Source organism: Manduca sexta, chromosome 21 (genome assembly GCF_014839805.1).
Source record: "Manduca sexta isolate Smith_Timp_Sample1 chromosome 21, JHU_Msex_v1.0, whole genome shotgun sequence".
Classification (NCBI taxonomy): domain Eukaryota; kingdom Metazoa; phylum Arthropoda; class Insecta; order Lepidoptera; family Sphingidae; genus Manduca; species Manduca sexta.
The window spans coordinates 14,845,246-14,864,594 of record NC_051135.1 but is presented as its reverse complement, the minus strand read 5'-3'; the positions used below and the strand labels follow the sequence as shown (position 1 = coordinate 14,864,594).

General features: G+C 35.7%; 2 protein-coding genes and 1 long non-coding RNA gene across 5 annotated transcripts in view; 1 reads left to right on the top strand and 2 right to left on the bottom strand.

The window, feature by feature from the left end:
• LOC115447914 (lysosome membrane protein 2) lies at positions 1-15,703 on the top strand. Its single transcript, XM_030175210.2, has 11 exons — positions 1-87; positions 6,393-6,485; positions 7,008-7,102; positions 8,552-8,715; positions 9,052-9,199; positions 9,906-10,106; positions 10,855-10,979; positions 11,685-11,938; positions 14,429-14,547; positions 14,917-15,042; positions 15,437-15,703. The coding sequence occupies exons 2-11, from the start codon at positions 6,419-6,421 to the stop codon at positions 15,665-15,667; spliced, it is 1,530 nt and encodes a 509-aa protein (XP_030031070.1). The 5' UTR covers positions 1-87; positions 6,393-6,418; the 3' UTR covers positions 15,668-15,703.
• A 250-nt stretch (positions 15,704-15,953) lies between these two features.
• LOC119189987 lies at positions 15,954-17,260 on the bottom strand. Of its 3 annotated transcripts, none has more exons than XR_005112703.1 (3): positions 17,245-17,260; positions 16,737-16,864; positions 15,954-16,120 (listed from the first exon to the last, which is right to left on the bottom strand). It is a non-coding gene; the product is annotated as an uncharacterized LOC119189987 (long non-coding RNA). The 3 variants fall into 3 exon arrangements; XR_005112702.1 differs by lacking the exon at positions 17,245-17,260 and adding an exon at positions 17,112-17,238; XR_005112701.1 differs by lacking the exon at positions 17,245-17,260 and having other exon boundaries at positions 16,737-17,238.
• LOC119190102 overlaps positions 17,261-19,349 on the bottom strand; it is a gene marked incomplete at its 3' end in the record, with an annotated part of 2,675 nt that continues 586 nt past the window's right edge. Inside the window, exons 2-5 of the mRNA XM_037441165.1 lie at positions 18,698-18,929; positions 18,307-18,461; positions 17,777-17,915; positions 17,261-17,518 (exon numbers count right to left, since the gene is read on the bottom strand). Of these exons, the coding sequence (XP_037297062.1) occupies positions 17,261-17,518; positions 17,777-17,915; positions 18,307-18,461; positions 18,698-18,929 (784 nt within the window). The remainder of the gene's footprint in view (positions 17,519-17,776; positions 17,916-18,306; positions 18,462-18,697; positions 18,930-19,349) is intronic.

The following is a 19,349-nucleotide window of genomic DNA, read 5'->3' as shown; positions in this document are numbered from 1 at the left end:
TAGTAAGTGTTGTGTGCGGTTACGTGCGGATTGGGTTCGACTAAGCGTTAGCTAAACGAAGTGATACTGTATAAATATGTATTAAAAGTAAGTCTGTTATTTAAATCTTACTGATGAAGTCAGGACTTATCTTAATAATATTAGAAATACGAAAGTTTTATGAAAATGTTTGTTAGAAATAAAGTCCAAAAAGCTGAAGGGTTTTGCATGATATTTGGTACACGGGTAGACCATCGACTACCCGTGTAGGACATCTCCTAGGTTTACTCGTAGATTTTTTTATATCGGTAATTTACTCCCATGAGAGATATAGAACTTTTATCTGATTTTTTAAATAGATAGCATTGGTGTCGTGCAGGCGACATTATGAATCTCTAGTGTTACAAGAAGTTTGATACCGAGATACGCCTTTGACGTGGGCGAAGCCGCAATCAACATCCAGTGTTAAGATTTTGTAAATTTGATCCCTCAATAACATTGTAGTGTTGTGACAAGGGCTATTATTAAACGTTTAAGCATTTTTTTCCACATTTAAATTTAATTAATTATAAGTAATAAACTCCAAAATTACAAATCGCAAAGACGGTCGTATCGCAGTTATTTCTTTCAATCATACACTATACACCCTCACGTTTTTATTCCTTATGGAGTATTTAGAGACGCAGAAGTGCATTGTGGACTCAATTTTGGCCTTATGTGCCGTCCTTAAATGTGATAAGGTGAGAGCCTATCGCTACATCGGGCACAATTTTCAGAGGTCGGTCGGATATTGAGCAAAAACTGAATATTATTTGATTGAATTCAAGGATCAAATCGAAAACCTAAGCACAGAAGTCCAGCCACTACGCCACCCAGCTTAAACTTCAAATTGATGCCATTAGAATAATGTAAATTAAAAGGACTCCATTGCACCTGATGGTATGTGTGATAGTGTTTAGGAACATATTATACCAACGGATGATGATCACCCCTCGCTCGTCCACTACTGAGCATTGGCCTGTTACATTACTGAGAGACACCTCCAGGCAGGGCTATTGCAGTTTGACAGACTTCACATACCTTCGAAATTGATATAAAGAATTCTTAGGTATGTAGGTTGCTTCACCGTCCAAGCGAACAATAATTTATAAACAATGCATATTAAATTAGGAAAATTAGAGGTGAGTGCCTTGGGTTTTGAACCTGGGGACCTTCATCGTAAGATTATGTTACAAACAATCTTACATAGTTTACCTTTATGCAATTTGATGATGTCAGTGTGGATTAATGAAGATATATAATTTGATTTTCAAATATTGAAAAATTGCTAAAACCTTATTCCTTAAAACATAACTCTAAAATATAGAATTAATTAATGTTTAATTTGTTATAATTATGTTTTCATAGCACAATAGATTCGTCACATTGGGTGCCTTAACTTCGTGTGGATCTTATTTATATTATTTACAAAAATATTATTAACCAGCAAATTACTCAGAATAATGTGCAATAAAATTAATTGTTATATGACTCAGAAAAAGGTTATTTAAAATTCCACGCCGCCATTATCTCCTAAATTGTTTAGAATTAGGAAATAACGGTCGGCAGAAATCTATAAATACAAGAATTAAAACATTATTAAGCACGCAGTATCTCAGACTAACGAGCAACGTGTGAAGGTTAGGTTGAGTTCAAAGTTCTGGAGTTTTCTCGAGTTTTTTGGAGTTCTGGGGTCTCTACTGTTCTTGGCCACCATCAGGCGAGTTATACATTTATCTTGGTATTCATAATATTATTAAAATAACTACATTACTGTAGAGACCCACAGCAACAATTTTGCTGTTTTTTTTTAATGATTAAAAATAATGTTTTATTATGCAACTAATTGTAGTTTGTGTTTTCACATATGGGGGGCAGAGGGGCGGCGAGGTTCCGCTATTTAATATGGGGCTCGCCGCCATATCTTTGCTGGTTATAGGTACATAATGCTTTAATAGTGTATCTGTATTGCGTACGCAGTATGACTACCGCTAAGAGCTTTTGGGTTCGGAATCCCCGGGCAAATGATATGTTTTTTTCTGTATATAATAGGGCGATAAGTTTGCTAAATCACATCATGGTACGGAACATACTAGACGAACTATGTCCTAGTAGCGCCTCTACCTACCCCTGGGATTTTAAGGCGTGATGTGTGTTAATTTTTGTTTTTATGCATAATGTGGATATTTATGTGATTTCGATGAAGTCGTCAATAACACGATGCTACGTATTGATATGGGGTTTACATACCTTGTTTTTATTCATTACCTTTTATAACAACACAAAAATATATAAACAGGATTTAATCGAAGATTTATAATAACAACATTATTTACGTAACTATGTTACTTGTTGACAAAAAGAATACATTATTCTTAAGGCTGATGGACTCCACTCCATTATATGTTGACAACGATAAATAATACCATCAACCTGACCTCTTGTTCCTTTGCCGCGTCACCGCTCATTGGGTCACGGAACCTGACCAAAATAAATGTGCAGATTTTGCTACTAATATCGTCATTCTGTCGTTTTTTTGTATATAAGGTATTACTTGTAAATGGTCAAAATAAACACAATTCTTGAATGTTATGCCGTTAAAATTATGAGTAATTATTAAAATTTTGTTATACAAAATGATTTATTACGTTCACACGAATTTCAATTAGATATCGAAATAAAACTAGTTTTAGGATTTTATTGCAGTATTCTTTTGTTTAACTGTATGATTCTGCCGTGGTAAGCGCAAAAGCGGTATGTCAGGGAAACTTTAATTCGAGATAATCGCAGTTTTGTAAATACAATTTTATAGTTTTGTATGTAAGAATGAGGTAGAGACACTCTTTTAAGGTTTTTTTGAACAAGTTCTAAACAACATAACGTTATTAAGATAAGTTCAGTGGATGGGTATTTATTTAAGGTATGTGATGACATAAAAATATTTTTTTTTATTTTTTTTTGAGATACTGCTTTTGAGCTTAGCACGACAGAATTGTAGAGTATCGGTTCAACATTACATTATAAGGTTGACTTTGTGATATTATGGTGAATATATAAAAGCATTTTTATGAAACATATTTTATTTTCATCTTATTAAAAATTCTTAGAACAATAAATTTTAGACTCGTCCCTTATCGGAAGGAACACAAGGCGAAAAGGGTCTTCTAGTTCCACCTCTGCTTAACCTAACCCTTCTGTAATAAAGTCATAAATATGTTTGTTTTTTATCAAATATTTCTAAGATTTTTTTCTTCTGGATCATAACCTTTCCAATCTAAATCCTCGACGGTTATACTTGGGTTTTAAATATACATTGATTTACCTAACACGCGGATGAGCAATGGAAACCTTTGATTAAGAAACAAATTTGTCAAAGATGCTAAGATGAGAGAGCCCATTCCGTCAATGGAGGCGAATCCGTCTTTTTGCAATTACTGACGATCTAATCTAATGACAGTTTTGATATTCATATAGGTGAAATAGTCAATAAATTCAATTTTTACCAAAACGATTCTCAAAGCGATAAAAAAAACCGCCCGTAACCGCAAACAGACGGATTCGCCCGTGTAGGCGAAATAGGGCCCCTGATCTTAATCATAAAACCCAATTGAATACGAATGCATTACAGACCTTTGAGGAAAAGAGGTTAGATTAGCTTCGGACCTTAGTTGATGTCATTCGCTCGAAACACAATGTCTACATGCGGTCTTAGTTTTGCGATTTGATAAACGATTTTCCCCAGTTGTATCAATAACAATTAGCTCGGATTTTTACTAAATGTATTAAAATTGAGTGAATTGTTGCTAACTTTGGTGCGTATATATGTTAATGTGTGTGAAATGTGGGTGCACTGCATCACGTCTACACACTAAATAAGCAGGTATGATGTTAATTAGGTTTTTGAAATTTTAACAGAATTTTAAGTATAAATTCGTAAGGTAATTTTTTATTGTTTTGAATGACGAGACGAGCTTGCCGTTCGTCTGTGGTGACCTATACAACCGCCTATGAACAGTAGAAACACTATCCAACACCTTGAATTACAAAGTATTGTTTGGTATTCCACTGCGCTCGCCATCCTGAGACATGAGATGTTAAGTCTTATTATGGCCTGTAGTTATACTGGCTACAATGTCCTTCAAACCGTAATACAACAGTGACTACACACTGCTGCTTGGCGGCAGAAATAATCATTGAGGTAGTCCTACCCAGACCAAATCTCACACATAAGAGACCACCAGCAAGTTTCATATAAGACCATGTTTCTAACTATTTCTAAGTATCTGTTTAGCCACCGTTTCCAAGCTTCTATTGCTATATAATAATTGCTAATAACAGTAATTAAATGAATCGCAGCCTTACTCAGTAAAATAATTGGTACTAATTACTTTGTTTTTTTCTTTAATAGACTTACAAAGAAGGGTAGACAGGGTAGAGAGGAATTTCAATTTTATCTACATACGATTATCATTATAATATTTTATTTGTGTTGAATTATAATAATTTCCGAATTGTCCGCCTCTCTTGGAAAGAAAGCTGGGTACATTTTGGGCTATATATCTTCATTACTTCAGATAATTATTTGAAAAAAAACACACTCCACATTACACCACTACCTACCACTTATTGTAATATTGTGCGTTTCGTCCCATGATGCGATAGGGAACACCTATCACTATATTGAGAACAATTTATACACAACGGGCTGATACTGAAAAACTCGATGTCACTTTGTCCAACCCAGGAATCGAACCCGGGTCCTCAGAGCGGGTTTGTACCGCGCACGGAATTATGTAGAACACTAGTTGTATTATTCTGTCTGTCTGTTTCTCACTAAAATTAACAAATGTTAGAAAAAGCGACGCCACTTATCACAATGTGTTTTTTTATTAACATCCTCTATTAAAATATTAAGATGTAATTTTAATTGTCATAATTAAAAAGTTGCAACTATACATTGTTAGTATTTTATTCTTGTGTGAACGTAATAATTGTTTTATTGTGTCTTTTTTGCAAATTACTGATAAGCTAAATAGGTTTTTTCTTTGTTTGTTTGAACTCAGGAACTATAAAACCGATTTTGATGATTTTGTTACTAATAGGAAGCATTACTCCTGAGCGCTATGCGACTGAGAGCTCGGGAAATAATTGTCCCTAAAAAAATTAACACGCGAGCGGAACCGCAGCAAGATCTGGTTTTAATATGTTTATATTAATAAAGTTACTTAATGGAATAGTTGATCTTACATTGTGGAAAAAAATCATCTACTTAGCGACATCGTAAACATATAAATAGAATTTTTGAAACTCCACTCCGCTCCACTTACCATCAGGTGCAGTTGGGTCAATTAGCCTGGCTATATCCCACTTTTTCCATCTGGATCCAACCCCTTACAGAGAGAGAGACAGTGGTGTCAATAAGTAGTGACCATTTAAAAAAAAATTGCAGCATACTGCCCACACACTGAAGCAGGCCCACGTAAGTAAGAGCCTGGTCCGTTTTAAAGCCCAATAAAGATGAAGAACTTCGCCATGTTGTGCTAAATTATAGGACTAATTTATTGAACTGACATTCACTTTAAAACTAAAATAATTAAAACGGGTTTCCTATTTTCCTGTTCTGCAGCCATAGCACGAACTTACATATTATTATATTGTAAAAATAATGGTTTCGTTTACGTGAATAATATGTGGAAATTTAAACAGCGCCCCGCGGAGCTTAGTAGGAACTAAAACACGGGAACATCGACATCCATGTAACCATGGTAACGGTAAACTTAAAAAGGTCAAACAACTATCGAGAAATTTTAACTTAATACGAATACTGAATGATATTATACATGCTTAGGTTCATTCTAAGGTGCACTACGATCTTTAAATTAGTTACTTCTATGCCAATTAAGTCTTTTTCTTAATCTGAGAATACTGCGATTATGTTCTGGTGTTTGAACTAAAGAAATCCATTACGTGCTTAGAAAAAAATAATTTGCTCTTTATTTTATGGTATTAGCTTTATTAGCTGTGTTGCCAGAGTGAATAGCATATAGTGATATAACACTACAAAAATCCCTGAGTCACTGTCGAGTTCCATAATGCCATCTGTATGACACCAGCTCCACCTCCTTCAAAAACCAGCTAAAAAAAATATTTTCCTCAAGAAGACCAAAATATAAAGTAAAAATATAAGCCTATATGATTATACAAGACATGGCCTATTTATGTGCCAAATTTCATCCAAATCCGTTCAGCTGTCTGTGTGTTTCCTTCGAACGAACACCAAATATATTGACAAATCGCATTTATAATGTCAGTATTATACCATAAGATGATAAAATTAAGTAAGATATCTAACTATCATAAGAGTTTGTCAACAGATTAATGCTACTTCTGAAGAAATACAATGGGAAAGAAGTTACCAGCCATGGTTGTTAGAAATAAAGCAGTTCCACACACGTTTGCTAATAGAAGTAAGTATACGTGTATAAGGGGTACACACTCGCATATATCTTATGCGAGTGTTCGTATAAATTACATCGACTTACTGCTTTAATTATTCAATTTGATGGACATTTAATTATTGTTCTTTAATGTTTAAAATATCAAGATCTCTTTTCATAATTTTTATAATGATTTCTTATGTTTACGCAAAATTTGGAGTTTTTATATATTTAAGTTTTCTCCCGAAGACTGCCCACTTTGAACTTCGAAGCGCCGCGCGGAAATTAAAATATAAAAAACTGATACAATGTTTATATTTACGTTTAGGACATTTAAAGTTTCAATATTCCTGCTTCGTGTCCATTCTACACCAGGCGGTCTTGAGTCTCAACATTATAAAAATAACTAAACCCAATTCAGAAAACAGGTTTATTAGAAGTAATATAATAAAGTTAAACGTATATCGCTCATAGTGGGACAGGCGCTTTATTGTTATTTTTGCACAAACCACTTACTCCACGTCGTATTTAAAAAAAACTCTTTTGTTACAGACAAAATACTCGCGTCATCGCTGTTGGGAATTATTTGCTTGATTATTCCAGTTCTGATGATCTTCATAGACCCTATATTTATTATAGCTAAGTATGTAAGTACACGTCTTATTGCCAAAGAGTTAATTGGCGAGTAATTGACTTGTCTAATCACTCATATTCTACCTGCTCTTATATAGAGTCGGCGGAAAACAAGTTAATTTAGTACTTATATTACAATATTTGCCTTATTTTTTACGACTAATGGCCTGATTTACGTCAGTGTTTAGTGAATTTAGTAAAGGTGATGAAATGCAAATAAATATGCTGGTGTTAAGATATTTACATCCGCCCGGATAGCGACCCCCGTACACGTGCAAAACTCGCCATAGTGGCCCACATCAGTGCGTGGCGTTCTAGTAACAACCTTCGTATATCCGGTTTGACACAGGCCGGCATAATTGCATCGACAGGCGCGGGATAATCATCTCTCATCAGTCGACACTTTGTCTGGACCCCACTTCTTTACCATCTGGTGCAATAACCTCGCCGTACTCTTTTAAAAACAGCACTAATGCTCAAACTATGAATGAAACCCATATACGTGCATTTTATAGGTATAAAAACTTTAAAGATTACAGATCTTAAATCTTTTAGAACAATCAATGAGAAGCTACTCTATACATTGTTGTGCGCTTTTATAAAATATCGATTGCTTGAAGATGCAGTATACAATTCCGGTTTTTTCCATATTTTGCATTTTAAGTATAATAATTTATAAGTTTTATGTGGTACCACCCGCCATTATTCTCTTTATGACCCATAAAATTGCGTATGTTGCTGTAAATCTCAAAATATATTAATATTAAAGTGATTTCTTATGTGTACGCGAATGGTTAACATTGAAATTTAAACAATCTGATTTTATCGTGTTTTTCGAAATTATGTTTTTCCCCCGTTTCGAAGACTTTGCAGTCTTCATGGTCACGGGGAGGACTGGGGTGTTGATCGTCCGAAAAGGCAGTGACAATATTTATCTACATTCTACAATTTATAAAAAATATATTTAGCCCTTGACGGTATCTGACTGTAATATGTGGACGTGGAAAATTTATTGAATAAACATAATATGTGTTTATTCAATAAATTAAGCTGGAGCTTTACAATATTTAACAACAATTTTTATATGCCGTTGCATCATGGTGACTGGTTTTAAAAATATTCTCTACATTTCCACGAAAGTATTTCGAAACAATAATAACCTAATCATTAACACTCAATCTGGGGAGAGCCTTGAAGGCAATTATATATGCAAAATGTTTAAACTGGTTTGACCGAATTGATACCTCAAAAGTTATGAGAAATAGATTGTTGATAAGTTTCGTGTAGTCAGTGAGATTATAATAACTGGTCCAGTATCCCCCCTTTCTCTTTTCGTGGATAGTGGCAATCTTTCACCGTTTGTAGACCATCATTTTCGTATAGCGCCTGTTATAAATAAAACACAAGAGCAGAATAATATAATCTTAGATAATTCAGTCATTTGAAATGTTTACTACCACCAGAAACTTCGCTTTACCAAAGGCAGCATCATATATGAAATGATGATGAAAGAGATGGAGGCCGCGAGGTTGGAGTTCCACGTGTTTAACGTCACCAACGCCGAGCGGTTCCTCAGTGGAAAGGATCCGAAGCTCAGAGTCCAGGAAGTCGGCCCTTTTGTATACCAGTAAGTTTCAAGCAGTATGTGAGCGGCGATAGCCTAGATGATTATGGAACGGACTGCCAAGACGAATGTCCGCAAATCCCAAGGGCACACACCTCTGACTTTTCTAAAAAAAATATGTGTGTATTCTTTGTGAATTATCGCTTCCTTTAACGGTGACGGAAACCATCGTGAGGAAACCTGCAGACCTGAGAAATTCTCTATTATGACACTAGGCCAGTGTGGTGGATTATGGCCTAATCCCTCTCAGTAGTAGTAGAGGAGGTCCGTGCCCAAAAGTAGGACAGTAAATAAGAATTAAGATTAATAATAACCAAATTTTAAATTTCTTTTGTTCAGAGAATACCGAATGAATGATGACCTAGAATTAGACTTAGAAGCTGGTGTGGTAAGGTTCATACCTCGCTTCCGGGCGGAGTTTGTGGAAGAAGAGTCCGTAGGCCGACCTGAAGAGACGATAGTGCATACGCCTTACACATCGTACTTTGTAAGTATTATTTTTTCCATCCTTACTGATGCTTAATGCTAATCAACTGATATTTCCTTCAGAGATAAAACAATGAATGAACAAAGCGTCTTGCATTTTTCTTTTATTCGTGGTTAAACGGTGTAATCATACCCACATTTCTCATACTATGTTAGGTCCTATGTAAGTGGGGCAAGCCACTATCCAATAAGGCCCAATTCCAGATTCCAGGGTGATAAAAATCAGAAAAGCTATTAGTAATTTACTGCCAAGTCATCAGAGCCAGTCATACCGCAATACATCGATATATACGTACTACATACTAGATTTGGCTTTCCGAACATTCACTGTGTTCAACTGAATTGAACTGCAATTCATTCAAACTGACTTTAGTGTGGTCAATATTGACAGCTTGTTGTTGTGTAAGGAGTGGCGCTCATGATAATATAATAACTCGAGTCTAAGTCTAACCTGGATTTGAATAAAAAATATTAGTCAAATAAGTAAAATTAGTGGTTGTTCAGATAAATAAATAGCCTATAACAGTGACGTATTGGTTGCCATTTTAGTTAAGAGTTTAGGTGGTGTCTATAGAATATACGTTACTGCCGATACTATGATTTCATAGTATGTGTAAGAATACGTCATTAATAACCCATGCTACTCATATTGTTTTCTATGTCGGACGTAACATCGTTCGACGCCTAGCAAATAAATTTCGTTTCAGACCACGTCAACATTCTTCAGCTCATATCCTCTGATGATCCAATCCGTGTACAGCATGTGGATAAAGCAGCTCAGGCCCACGCCTATCACGACCATGGATGTCCATAAGGTTCTGTGGGGCGACAAGGATAAAATTGTCGACTTTATTAGGACTGTAATTCCAGGCCTCGTTTACTATGAGACAATTGGCGCGCTTGATAGAGTAAGTGTATGATATTAAACATAGTCATACCTGGATGGTAGTGTATTTTTTTTTAATTTAACAAAAAGCAGAGCACAAAACACAATCATTATAAACAATAATTAAGCACTAAATTACATTAAGACTAGATTGTCTTCCTTAAACCTATTCCCTAGTTGAAATTATACTACGGAAACGACTCTACAAAAACAATTAACAATATAAACATCTGCTTATATTTAAATAGACTAGACTGCCTTGGTGGCGTAGTTTGTATTGCACGTCCGGTACAATAGCGCTCTGAGGTCCTGGGTTCGAATCCCGGGTCGGGCAAAGTGATATTTGGGTTTTTCTGCTCAGTATCAGCCCGGAGTCTGGAATTTGTGCCCGATATGGCGATAGGCTCGCCCCCTATCACATCATGGGACGGAACATACTTGGCGAAAAGTGGGTGCCCTAGTTGCGCCTCTGCATACCCCTTCGGGGATAAAATGCGTGATGTTATGTATGTTATGTTATATTTAAATGGGTTATATAAACAAAAATTGTACGAAAACTAAATTGATATTGTAGCAAGCTCAGTATTCACAGAAACTGAGCTTCCTGTTCATTGATGTGGAAATAGAGGCTTTGTAATTTAGAAAGAGTTAATTCCTACGGTACTGAGAGCAAGCAATACTCGTCATTAATCATTGTATAAAAAAGGTTGCGTGACCGAAAGACGGGCTCGAAACCAACACACTTAAGGTAAAAGTATTTGTAATTGCAGCTGTACGATAGCACAGCAGACTACAAAATAGAGATGGACATCACCAACAAGAAGAAGTTCCAAGTGAAATCAGTGATGAAGAAGTTACGCAAGAAACTAGTCAATACCACCGAGTTAGTGGACGTGTAAGTTAGTTTAATAGACATCTTTATGATTAACTTGATAAACTTAGCTACTGTTGACTGACTTATGAATCCCAAATCAATTTTCACACCTAACCCGGTAAAAGTCCTTCTTAGCGCGGAGACTAACGCGATGTCCCTACCAGAATTGTGAGGTGATTGGAACTGCTAAGTTGGTGTCATCGGCTTTATGACTAAATTTCAACACTCGAGAGTAATAATAATAATAACTTAACTTTATTGCAACAAAAAGAACACAGAAATAATAACATTACGAAGTACATGAACAATAATTGGCATATCTGAGTTTAAGCAATTCAATTATTGTCAGGGGTCCCCAAACTAGGCTATGCCTGTATCTTGGGATACCTATAATGAGAGTCAAAATCTCATGAGTAGCCGATAATGCGGTATGCAGAGTATAGTCCCATTCAAGCGAACCTTGGACCGAGTCCCTAACCCTTAGTATACCCCACACTGATAAACCATCCATAACCCGCGGTGGCCTTCTTCGGCGCATAAAAGAAGACCCCAGAGTATTTCGTCACAATGGTGGTAGAGACCCTGTCATCACTATTAAAGAACCACTGCTCGCTCCTGGGTCAACAGATGAAACATCCAGGACAAATAACTACGTAACTGCACCAGTGCTAAAGAATATTAAATGGAATTTATGTATCGCCTTAACCCCCGCAAACCTTCTTCCAGAAAGCTCGAATTTAATGACACGTACGAAGGTGCAGCATTTCCAGCAGAGATGACTCCGGAGATGCCCGTGAATATCTATCGTACAGGCCTTTGCAGAACCTTGGGATGGGAGTACGTTGGACGAAGGCGCATGGAATTGGGACCCGATGCGTTCTTGTATCATTTGACGAACAAGACGTTTGAGAACACACGGTTATGTGATAGCAAGGGGTTGTGCCCTCAAGGAGTGTTTGACCTCTCAAGTTGTTTTTATGGTGAGTTATGATACCAGCGTTTGATGCCGGTTCTGTTCGCGCGGTAAAAATATGTAATCGAATTTCTTTCAAGATCCCATTTCTGTTTAGATTATTCCTATATAGACTATACATCATATTTTTGTGCCTTATGAGGCTAAAGAAGTATGATATGCCACTAATTTGGGCATCGGAAAGAGGGAGCGAAGTCCACTACATGATACATGGCACATACAGTATAGTACAATGGTGGGAGTTGTGGGACACTACTGAGAACATAGTATGGAGAGTTTGGAGGGAATTAGGGTGATAGAAGGAAAGGATATATTCGCGTGCCCTAATAAAAAGTGAATATAAAACAAGAGTCATAATCAATGAACTGTGTGCCTAAGGCCGCAGCAAATGTCCCGCAGTGTAGGAGCGTGCATTCTTTTGAAGAGAGTGCGGAATCTTTAAGGAAGGATTAAACATCAGTCCCTTAATATCCTCTGCGGAACCCCTGTTCATCAGAGGATATCAAGGGACTAACGTTGATGATGAGACTATATACAATAGATGACGTGCAAATTACACATAATAATAGTCGTCAGTAATTTATACCGCTACATGACAAGTAAAAGAATTACATCAATCAATAAAATGACATAAATTTTAAATGGATAGATATGTGTATACATTTCTTGAACAGGCTAAGAAAAAAAAAAGGTTTTTTAAGATCACTAACCTCTTAACCTATACATCTCAAGCATCGTACCTACAAATTGTAAAAATCAGGAACTCTCGCCAGCTAAAACAGCCAATGACATGTAATATGAAAAATCTTACACTTTATGTCTTCTATACTATGATTAAAATCTAAATGATGTCGTTAAAAATGTTTCTAAGCACATGTGAGAATTCAAAAGTTTTTAAAAGCTCCTTTTTAATTTTATTATAATATTCTGTTTGTTTACTAGTCAAATTGAATAACTATGGGGGCCCTGCTCCGTCTACGGAAGTATTTCCGCTTTTTTACAATTACAGGCGTTCTAATCCAAGGGCAGCCTTGATGGCCTTATAAGTAGGAAAATAGGGGATTTTTTTATTCTAATCAAGGACGAAATTTTTAAATTTCCTTTCAAATACATTAATTTTATTTATTTATTTATTTACTCTTGATTGTACCAAACAGAAAAATATGATGCAAAGAAGAAAAGAGAGACAAAATGCACATGTACAAATTAGTATTATCTATATTATCTTTACTAGGTTTGTTTTATATAGCTGGCATTCGTTGAATGCTTTTCTGTAAGAGCATTGTGGTACTCCGTCCTATCAATTAGTATTCGATTCCCTTGTTCGTAGCTCCGTTTCAAGTAAATATTTAGGCTTATGTCTAAATAACAAACCAATTTTAATTCAAAATTCATTAACCCCCATAAGATTTTTACAAAGTATTCTACATTTTTAATTAACTGTCAAAGCTTTTCCATCCGTTCCTTTTCCATCAAGCGAGTAGTTTTGAAGATAAGATAATTTTAGTTTCCGACTTATTTAAATTTTTCGTTCGCATGACGTCTGATTTTGTCGCATCGTGCGGGGTCTCATCATACTGTATTGCTATAAGATGTTCGACCACAATAACTTTTATGTGAATCGATGTAACAATAGTGCTACAAGTACAATATGGTTTTTAAAAAAGGACAATCTGATAACTTAGCGGCGATAGCCTAGTTGGGTGTGGAACGGACTGCCGAGACGAATGTCCGCAGGTTCAAATCCCAAGGGCACACACCTCTGACTTTTCTAAAAAATCATGTGTGTATTCTGTGTGAATTTATCGTTCGCTTTAACGGTGAAGGAAAACATCGTGAGGTAACCTGCACATCTGAGAAGTTCTCTATAGGAATTTCGAAGGTGTGTGAAGTCTACCAATCCGCACTAGGCCAGGTGGACTAAGGCCTAATCGCTCTCAGTAGTAGAGGAGGCCCGTGCTCAGCAGTGGGCAAGTATATAATACAGGGCTGATATTATTAATCTGATAACTTGCTTAAATATAGAATTAGATTATTAAAAAAAAACTATTCATTAGACATTATACATCTATAAACACCTACATACATACATAACTAAATCAAATTATACATCCCAAACTAATTACTTACCTTGCTATTATTACATCTTAGAATTTTCAAACTACGGAACATATATTAAATGTTTATTCATTCCAATATTTTAATGGGAAAAAACACTTGACTCGTAATTCTATTGTATACTTATTATTGGTTTTTTATAATACTTGTTTTATTTCTGCTCGTGTGAAAATTATCCTAGATTATTCCTTAAGAGTTTTAAGATTTCTTTTATTAATGATGTTAGCAGAAATTAAGTAATTTTTGTACAGTTTTTTTTTTAAAACGTCGTATATAATTCTAATTAAAAACTAGTTGTCGTTTTATAATCGTCTTATTTCACTAATTTTTAGGTTGAATGAATAAAATATTTAATTAACTACTAATTGTATTGTTCCAGGTTTACCAATAGCATTAACAAAATCACATTTATTGGATGTAGATCCTGAATTCCAGAAACGTGTCGAAGGATTAAACCCTGACAGGGAGAAACACGACAGCTATATCCTGATAGAACCTGTAAGTTATTTCCTGCTCTTTTCTCGCTTGACAGGGATCGGCTTTGCGTGAGAAGATATATTGGCTTACATAGTTCTTATGGAAATGTCGTAGGAACACGCAGGACGCAAGCCGCTTCTAAGACATTAGGCTGGAATCTTTAGGGAGAAGCTAAAAGAAATTCTTACGAACCGGCACTTACCTAATATGATTATCTTTGCCTTCGGGGATCTAGTTCCAGATATAGGAAACACATGTGATACAGTGTCTCATGTTTTATTAACCACCGTTTTTACTGGCACTTACAAATAACACACACGGGCATTTAGGATCTCACCGGTTTCAAAGTTGAAGATCTTTCCATTCGATCCAATGACTTTAATTTTGCAGCGAATCGGGTTGACAGTGGAAACCTCCCTATCCATCCAACTAAACCTGCTGCTAGGTGACCTACGGTACATGTCTGACCTCGCCAAGTTCTCAGACATGCTGCTGCCGCAAGTGAGTTTAAAATTGGTGAGTACAGGATCATTGCATATTTTGCTTCTGATATTGCTATTATACGCACGAGGCTATACTCTATCGATCACACACTTAAATCAACTCCCAGCTTTGAGTATGCTATAAATTTTATAAAGATACGCTGTATTGATGCAGCATGAATGGCTCGGAATAGTACCACTAAGTCACAAGTCACAATAAACTAACATAAAATTATACCTTGCTATTGCATGAGTTTCCGTAGGTCTTAACAACCATTCCCTATCCCCAGTCCTTATAAGGCCCTTTATGACTAACAATGTATCCGTGACTCTTTTGATATTGTCGCTCTTCATAAGTGGTAAAGATAATTTCAAAATAAGGACACTACTTACTAACCAACCTTTTAAAGAATACTCTTCTTTTTCAGACGCTCCCTGAACTGCCAGCAGCTACAAAAAACTCCCTAACTCTGCTATACGTGACGGGACCTCAGATATTATTAGGTTTAGAAATAGCATCGGCCCTGCTCAGCCTCGCCCTCCTAGTGTACTCACTGGCACTCCTGAGACGCGACTGGAGTAGACGGAGAGATCCCGCGAGGAATTTCGATGATAGACTGAAGGGCAAGGCGAGCGCGGAGTTACCGCTTATTAGTTGACATACGACTGGTGATATTAAATAAATTTTAGGTTTATTGTAGTTTTATTTTCTAATATTTTATATTTTAAATAAAGATCTAAAAACTATTTTATCCAATGATTACTGGTTATATCTCATTAATTTGTTATCACAGTGTTTTTATTTGTGAAATATTCACAGTAGCCAGGCATGTATTAATTTAATTCTTACGATTAATTTAGTTCGTATTTGTCTTAAGTAGGTACTTACTTAACTTTTACTTGATACGCAAGGTTAAGCTCATCAGAATAATCAAAAATCAAAACCGTGATAAAATAGCGCAAACCGCTGTTAATAAAATGAAATATAAACAAAAAGTAATATAATACAAGTAACAAACTTATAAACTAATTAACATGATATTATCTAACAAATTTAATTGATGGAGTTCTTTTTACGTGTCATGGCAGGAAACAGGATACTATTATACCACCTGAAAAAAATATATAGCAATATAACATTTAAAGTAGATTTGCTATAATTTACGGGCAGGCGCTGTATTTTAGATGAACGACCCTCAGTCTTTTCATTCATCAGTTGTATGTATTTGTGTATGTATGTACGAGTACCCTAAACTCTGTTGTTATAAACTGCCTGTTCGACTAAAAGTAAAAGTTGACATTTTAGTTTTTACGGTAGTAGTAACTTTTATGGCTTAATCAGTTTACGAAGAAATGCGTTTCTTTATAAACCAAGTTGTAAATTTTCTTTTTACATACATACATACATAACATCACGCATTTATCCCCGAAGGGGGTAATGCAGAAGGCACAACTAGGGCACCCACTTTTCGCCAAGTATGTTCCGTCCCATGATGTGATAGGGGCGAGCCTATCGCCATATCGGGCACAAATTCCAGACTCCGGGCTGATACTGAGCAGAAAAACCCAAATATCACTTTGCCCGACCCGGGATTCGAACCCAGGACCTCAGAGCGCTATTGTACCGGACATGCAATACAACTATGCCACCGAGGCAGTCAAATTTTCTTTTTTTTAGTCATAAATTGTCTTTAAACGTATATTAACGATTCAAAATAAATCACTTACTGAGTAAATAAACGCCAAACGCGTAGAAGGTTATGGCACAGTGGGTCACAATCATGGAGCCTAAGAAATTGACCCCCGCCACGCCACTTAGTCTCGCCACCATCACCCCCAAACAGGCAGCCATGCCACTGTGGAAAAACGTCAGTTTATTACAAAATAAAGGAAACAGTAAGTTGCTTATTTAGAAATAGGTAATCAACTTATATTAAAAATGGTTTATATCCAAAAACCATTGCGCGTCATTGAAACAATAATTGAATGGTCAAGCCAACCTTATACAAAGAAACGGCAATTAAAAAAAAAATCTACCGTATTTTTTATTCTATTAATTCGACAATTATGTATCTCACAAATCCACGTGAAATAAATACTTACCTACTTTCCGATCTCTATTTCCCCTACAAAATTGGCAACACGCCCATTCTTTCCTGTTCAGGGTACGTATTTATTAATAATTACCATCAAATGATCCACTTTCCCAGTTTGTATAATCATAATAAAACCCTACCGGTAAGAAGTGGGAACATATCCACGTAGTAAGTAAACAGGATTCCCATGCATAAATTAGTCATCAGCATGCCAACAAACAGCACGAGACTGACGACGTTATTCTCGTTGAAGACTGCACCCAGGGTCGACAGCATCGTGATCAGCAGGAAGGTTATCAGCAAATACTTCTTCTTAGAAGCCAATTTAGACACGCAGACCGTGACGCCAGAGAAAATAATACCATGAGCTACACCTGATAGTAAAGTGCTCAGTTCTATTGACGAAGTACAGCTCTGCAAGATAAAAATATGGATTGGTTTTAGGAACTAACAGGTAAATAACATGACGTTTATATTTCCTCAAATAGCTTGGTCAAACAGCTTGCTTAATGCTACCTCTTTATGTGGGATGCAAATTAAAAAGAAAATTAAAAAAATCTAAATTCGCCTACTTGAAATTGAACTCAGAATTTCATCTATATTCAACCCCTAATAGCCGTCAATAAACCAATCATCAATTATTCTTATGGGTGGTTTAAAAAAGGCCTCCACGTGAAATATGGTACTGTTGCCTCCCTCCGTGCTAGATATAATGGAACATAGACTTGTAGAATCTTGTTTCCCTTCAGCGTGGACTCCAGACCCAAATGCGTCTACTATTAATGGCATCCACATTACCAGGCTGTTGTTGCTGAAAAAATATATTGATAAATTAAGAAACATTGACACACACAACAACAACAACACAACACAAAACAACAGAATACTTGAACTAATTTCTACCTTCTACTTTACTAATTACTAATTTCTAATTTCTACCTTCTAATTTCTACCTTAAATAAGGTTATTCCATCCACCGACAGAAGGGTAAAATAAAAAGGTAATATAACCCGCAGCACTGGAAATCAGTAGACCAGTAGTTTAAGGCAATAATAATATAGTATACTGGCCGTGTTTCTTGAAGTATTTGAGGTCTCAATGCGCAGTATCGCAGGCCAAAAGTGCCCTTGAATGCTAGCCGTTACAAAAAATATACCTTACAAAGAATTTACCAAACTTAGTATCAAAAACATAACACTTACATGCTGTAAATTATGGTAATCAAATAAAACATTTGCAAGGAATTCAACAGTAGCGGTGGCTTGAAGAGAGGTATCGTCTGATCCACAAGCGATTGCAGAATCGAAACGCCTTTCCGATTTACTTTCTGTTCTTCGTTCAGGTAAACTTTTTGAACCTAAAAATGAGATATAATTTTTACATTTTAGTATTTTTTTCTTATTAGTTCAGAAGTATTGAATGTTCCCAAAGGCTAGATTGTTATATACCTATAGTTCTCCCCTTGTCTTATCTCCATTTCCTCTTTAAGATCGATATAAAAGTCGTCAGTAGTGTGAATATTAATGGGACTCTGAACACTGACTAGTAAGCAAACGTTTACTCCATAAAAAAATATAGCCCAAATAAACTTACCGGATATTCATGGATTCCTCCATTCCTAGCCCAAATTCCTTGAAGGTGATTCAACGCTTGACCTTCCTTGCCTATGTTAACTAAGAACTTGGGACTCTCGTAGAAGAAATGAAGACCCAGTGCACTGATACCAAGTGGCAAAGACAAAATTATAGCCAGCAATCTCCAAGGTGTGAAGTAAATAAAGCCAAGATTGATGGAAAAGGAATACTTAAAATGAAGTATCCTGGTACTGAAAAATAATAGAATACCATTATATTTATACCTAGAAAACTATTACTTTCTACTGGTTGGGTGTCATAGGATTATAAATAAATTATAACACATAATGACTACCATAATAACTTTAATCTGCAATGTTTTAACCAATAACGAATAAAAAATAAATAAAAATATTCGTGACTCATTTGATATTCACGTAATTTTTTTTTATTTGTCATAACGAGCCATTTATTTATTTATTTATTTATTACCTCTTAGAAATATTACATGTATATTTAAATACAAGTATATTAAATTTATGTTCGGCTGGTACTTAAAATAGGAAGACCTGAGCTATAAGTACCAGCAACCTTCCAATGACTCAGTTTAATGTACTTGTATAAAACAAAATTTAACAATGTGCGACTTAATCTAATATAAAATGTTGCAA

Bases quoted from the DNA above. Each gene is read 5' to 3' on its own strand.
- LOC115447914 (XM_030175210.2), top strand. From the start codon at position 6,419: ATGGGAAAGAAGTTACCAGCCATGGTTGTTAGAAATAAAGCAGTTCCA. The intron at 8,716-9,051 runs GTAAGTTTCAAG...TCTTTTGTTCAG, and splicing joins GTCGGCCCTTTTGTATACCA to AGAATACCGAATGAATGATG. The intron at 9,200-9,905 runs GTAAGTATTATT...ATTTCGTTTCAG, and splicing joins CGCCTTACACATCGTACTTT to ACCACGTCAACATTCTTCAG.